The sequence below is a fragment of the Musca vetustissima genome, unplaced genomic scaffold (assembly GCF_032173495.1).
Source record: "Musca vetustissima isolate MV318-11 ecotype Yass unplaced genomic scaffold, APGP_CSIRO_Mvet_v1 utg35602, whole genome shotgun sequence".
NCBI lineage: Eukaryota > Metazoa > Arthropoda > Insecta > Diptera > Muscidae > Musca > Musca vetustissima.
In genome coordinates this window covers 9,921-15,093 of record NW_026876253.1, presented here as the reverse complement: position 1 = coordinate 15,093, position 5,173 = coordinate 9,921, and the positions used below count along the sequence as shown (strand labels likewise).

The window sequence follows — 5,173 nt, the reverse complement described above, 5'->3', positions numbered from 1 at the left end:
GCTGTAACACAGTGCGCCATCCAAAATTTATCTCGACACAAAATCCAATACACGTTATTCTAGGTTCGATTTAGTACGTTGTGCACTAATTCGTTCTAAGCGGACAAACCTTAGTTACTTGCTACGTCATTTTGATGAAATAGGATGAAAATATATATGGAAGCTGTATCTAAACCTGAAACGTCTTTAGTCCAATATGCTATGCAATATTTCATGTAAGGCGAACAGACATAGGCTCCTCTATTTGCATCGGACAAAAATATATGAGGGAGCTATATCTACATCTGAACCGATTTCAACAACAAAATATCGTACAAATATAAGAGGATCTATGGTGCAGCATTTACATAAAAAGGGACTAAAGTATATATGTGAGCTATATTTAAATCTGAACCGACTTCAAATTTAACCCGCTCCTAAATTTCATGAATATAGAACAAACATAGATTCCTTGGTGCGCCATTTACATAAAATCGGACGAAAGTATCTGGACCTAAGTCAGTACTCTGTGCAAAATTTTGTCTCAGTCGGACCAATATTAGCAGTATTTACATAAAATCGGACGAAGCTATATATTTGGAAGCTATATCTAAATCTGAAACGATTTCAACAAAACTGGGAAAATATCAATCTAGACCTAATTCAGTACTCTGTGCAAAATTGTGTCTCAATCAGACCAATATTGGTAGTTTGGTGCACCATTTACCTATCTAAATCTCAACCGATTTCAACAAAACTTGGCATATATCAATAAATATAGACCTACCTCAGTACTCTGTGCAATATTTTGTCTCAATCGGACCAATATTGGGAGTTTGGTGCACCATTTACATAAAATCGGGCAAAACTATATATGGGAGCTATATATAAATCTGAACCGATTTTCTCCAATTTCGATAGGGTTCGTCCTTGGGCCAAATAAGTGACATGTGCCAAATTTCATCCAAATCGGATCATAAATGCGACCTGTATTTTATTCACAAAAATACATGGACAGACGGGCATGCATAAATCGACTCAGAAAGTTATTCTATGCATATTCTCAAAAGGAACCATGTGTCTATTTCATTTCCTTCTGCCTGTTACAAACATATGCACAAAGACATTATACCATGTTATACCACAGAGTGGTGAAGGGTATAAAAAGACGTATTGCCAAAAGGTGCAGCATGAATAAGTACATGTCAGGCGGATTTCCTACGGAATGTTGCTTTTTCGTATAGTACAATACGCCCACTTATCTAGAGTCTGCCTTTTGTATCTCTGGACCTCTTCCTCTGAATTATACAGTCCTGCATATGCAGAAAATTTGCTTATGATGTCTATGTGATGGTCCAGTAATGCCCTTATCAATGTTGGTATCTTGCAGGATTAAATATGTCCTATATTGCCTTTCTTTGCAGTTGTAATAGTGCAGGGAACATCGTTGCAAAAACTTTTCCCTAATGATCTAGTTTTAGGTATAGCAACAATATATTTTTAAAATTTCCGATTTTTTGAATAATTTCGACAGGTTTTCGAGCCAAATTGGCTATGGTATGACTTTTTGTGTTCGGATTAAGTGGCACATTTCTAACAAAAGCTGTTTTGTTTCGCTTCCTTTCTTTTACTCTTCAAATTAAAGAAAATCATCAAACAAAAAAATGTTAGATACTGTATAAAGCAGAAAATCTCCACCAAAAATTGTTATTATAGCTCCTTGCAAGAGTGTCCTTCCAAATTTTCGAACTTTAAGAATTTGTCACGTTTTCCAATAATTATAAATATTGGTCCACCTTTGAGTAAAAACCCAGTGTCCTGCAATGTTTAGTATTAATCGCATTTTCGCAAGTTTTAGAAAAAATGTAGAAAAATATTTTTCTTGCCAGGAGGTTGAATAATCTTCATGCTAAGCCTTGCGGATATAGGTCCACGTTCATGGTATAACCCCCCATAAATCTATCCTTTTATCCATATTTTTTCACATCATTCCTTGCACTATATTATAAAAGGAGCGTTGGAAAATTAATTTCAAATAATAACCTAAATGTGAAATCTTTTATATCCCGGTGGGAATTTTGATTTTAGCTTTTTTTGTGTACTTTTTTTTAATTTTCAGCTAAATGTACGCAAAGTTCATGGCTTTGAAATAATTTATGTACGATTTCCCCTTTTAATTTCCAAAGGTACCTCTTTCAAAGAACGGGAAAAGAGCAACGCCTTTAAAATTGTAATTATTTGAAATACAAAATCTAAATAATAGATTTCTGTTCAATAGATCATCTATCTAGTCATCCATATTGAAACTAACATTCCATGTTTACATTCTTCAGTTCCAATATTTAACATACATATCTATTTATGTTAATGCTGCTATGTTGAGAGACAACATAGTAGGCAGCATAACATGCTTGCTCTAATCAAAATCCATATCCCCCCACCACCACCATTAAACAATATTGTGAAATTATTATTGGTATAAGTTTTTGTATTTTAAAGATGATTTTTTTCATGTGTGGTTGTTGGTTTGTTGATTGGTCTGTCGTATTACATTTTTAAATGATTTTTCAGGGTTTTTTCTTTCATGTTCATTCTTTTACTCTTTAATTTAAACAAAATCGTCAAATAAAATAACTATTTAGATACTGTATAAACAAAACATCGGAATAAAAAAATATTGGATAATAATAATATTATGAAAATGATTGTTGCAATCAAATTCAAATTTTGGGATAAACGTTAAAGTTTTACAATGTGGAAAACTATGTTTTTTTTTATAATAAATTTCCTTTTGTATTGAGTAATTCTATTTTTTCGATAGAGAAGAAGCTCTACGTTCCGTATGTTATTATTATTTTCTTTTTTTCAATCTCCCCAAGATGAGAAAGAAAAAAAAAGTAATAAAAAAATAAACAATTGTCGATCGAGCAATTGAAGAGCGGGAGGAAGAAAGAATAGGTGGTGTGTGTGATTTTTTTTATACAGCAAACAAAATTTTGTCTTTCGTTGTTGTTGTTTTTTATTTCGTTTCGTTTAGTAAAGACTTTCGGCATTTGAGGAACGTGGTTTCTTAAGTTTTTCCATATTCTTAATGACAATGTCGTGCAGCGAGGAGTAACGATTTCTAACTTCACAAACCACCAACCATAGGCTAAGATATTCCTTTTCGTCCAGCTCTACCACGGCACGTCTGTAATCATCGATGTGTGGATATTTGGCGACCTTCGATACCACCTTAGCTCTCGACAAGAAATAGCGGGAAATTTGATCAAAGAATGCGGCAGCCTCAGATTCGACAGTTTGGATTTCAGCCAAAGTGTCTTCTTGAATGGAAACACCGAAATTGTTGCCATCCTCGATTTTGGGAATCATAAATGAAATCCACATTTTTAGGAGATTGGCTGGAATGAACAATAAAAATTAAAAATAATTTGGAACTCAAATTAATGTGTCTCTACTTACAATCCTCCACCAATTTGCGAATAATGGGCTTGACAACCTTAATCATTTCACAGAGCGGTGTATTGCAGGGCACTGAACCAGTTGGCAAATACATAACCTTAGTACCGACAACAGCTGGTGGTTCAGTGCGGGCTCTTTTGGCAGCCGGTTGACGCATCACCAGCACCATCGGCTGCCTTGTCGCCGGCAGCAGCTGCATCATCCGAGCCATTATTGCTGTTTACCAAAATGGGATCGGGAATTGGAATGTTCAAGTCTTGATGGACCTCAGTGAAGTTACGCTCACTGAACATGGGTGTGCTGAGCAAGTCATTGAGTTCTACGATTTTTTCCGGGAAACCTTCGATGATTAATTTTTCGGCTTTTTTGATTAATGAATCTTTATAGTCCTGGACCTGCTACAATAAATAAATAAAATAGGAAACAAAACAAATTAGTCAAATTCTACAACAACAATAAATAAAAATAATAATGGGGGAATTGGGAAACAAATTTGCAAATCTTCTAACTACAGGAACAGTGCAACATTTACTTTGGCAATGGTATCGCTAGGCATTTTCGTAGTTTTGTTTTTTCACTCCTTTGGACTTCCTTCTTCCTGTTTTGTTGTTTTCCTCCAAGCGTCGTGGCTATTCCGTTGCTTTTCTAACTGCGAAACGTCTCGTTGCTTGCTGGCGCTTGCTAAATTCTGTTTCTAATTTCGCGTTGCAGTTTTTTTTCCACCGCAGCAGCTGCTGTCTTGTTGTTTTTCTATTGTTCTTGTCTTGCCTCGTTTTGCTTATTTTTTGTAATTTTGTTTTTGCGGTTTATTTGTTATTTTAACAAATATCCGTTTTGTTTTATTGCTTAGTTTCTAGTTTTTTTTTATATTTTAGAAATAATTCTTGAATAATTCAGCTTTTACTTCTCTCTGCCAAAAATATCGGCGTGCTTTACAATGCCGTTTATTTGACAGTTCGCCGCAGTGTTGCCAATCTGTGAGTAATGAGTGCGGTAGTGTTGGCACAGTTGGTTGTGATTGGCAACACTAGTAACAAGTCAGTGTTGCTGTTTCAGTTGCTTGTGAAGGCAGTGTTGTTTAATAAAACGATTTAATTTAAATAAAGCGTTTTAATAAAATAATTTAACTGAAACATATAGTAAATATTTGTAAAAAAAATAATAGCAAATCTTCGTTAATTATAGAGCGTTTAGTGTTCCTTAACTTCGACAGACAACATTCGGGTTAAATTAACCATTAAAAATATTCTTTAAAAAATCTATGCCTTAATGCTTGGTCCTTGGAAAAATATTCTTTAAAAAAATATACGCCTTGATGGATGTTCGCTAGAAAAATATTCTTTAAAAAATCTGCGTCTTGTTGGTTGGTAGCTGGAAAAATATTCTTTAAAAAAATCAACGCCTAGATGCTTGGTCGCTGGAAAAATATTCTTGAAAAAATCTACGCCTTGATGGATGTTCGCTGGAAAAATATTCTTTAAAAAATCAACGTCTTGTTGGTTGGTCACTGGAAAAATATTCTTTAAAGAATCTACGCCTTGATGTTTGGTCCCTGGAAAAATATTCTACGCCTTTACGGTATAAAAGTTTTCTGACCGATAAATACTCTTCTCAGTTACTTTACATATCGTAGAATTAAGTGGTGTTGCCATTCATTACCTTCAGCGCTCAGTACAGACATCAACCAGGCAGAACTTTTAAACTATAACATTTAATGTTTTTCAAACTATAT

The 5,173-nt window shown here is 34.3% G+C and overlaps 1 protein-coding gene across 1 annotated transcript; it reads right to left on the bottom strand.

Moving 5' to 3' along the window:
- Window positions 1-3,006: 3,006 nt before the first annotated feature.
- Window positions 3,007-3,997, bottom strand: LOC133338800 (proteasome activator complex subunit 3-like). The gene is made up of 4 exons (XM_061546906.1): window positions 3,974-3,997; window positions 3,608-3,836; window positions 3,442-3,555; window positions 3,007-3,380 (listed from the first exon to the last, which is right to left on the bottom strand). The coding sequence occupies exons 1-4, from the start codon at window positions 3,995-3,997 to the stop codon at window positions 3,013-3,015; spliced, it is 735 nt and encodes a 244-aa protein (XP_061402890.1). The 3' UTR covers window positions 3,007-3,012.
- Between the last annotated feature and the right edge of the window lie 1,176 nt (window positions 3,998-5,173).

Coding starts and splice junctions, on each gene's coding strand:
- LOC133338800 (XM_061546906.1), bottom strand. CDS start 3,997: ATGCCTAGCGATACCATTGCCAAA. Junction 3,556..3,607: donor CGGCGACAAGGCAGCCGATG/GTGCTGGTGATG, acceptor CTGAACCACCAG/CTGTTGTCGGTACTAAGGTT. Junction 3,381..3,441: donor TCGCAAATTGGTGGAGGATT/GTAAGTAGAGAC, acceptor TGTTCATTCCAG/CCAATCTCCTAAAAATGTGG.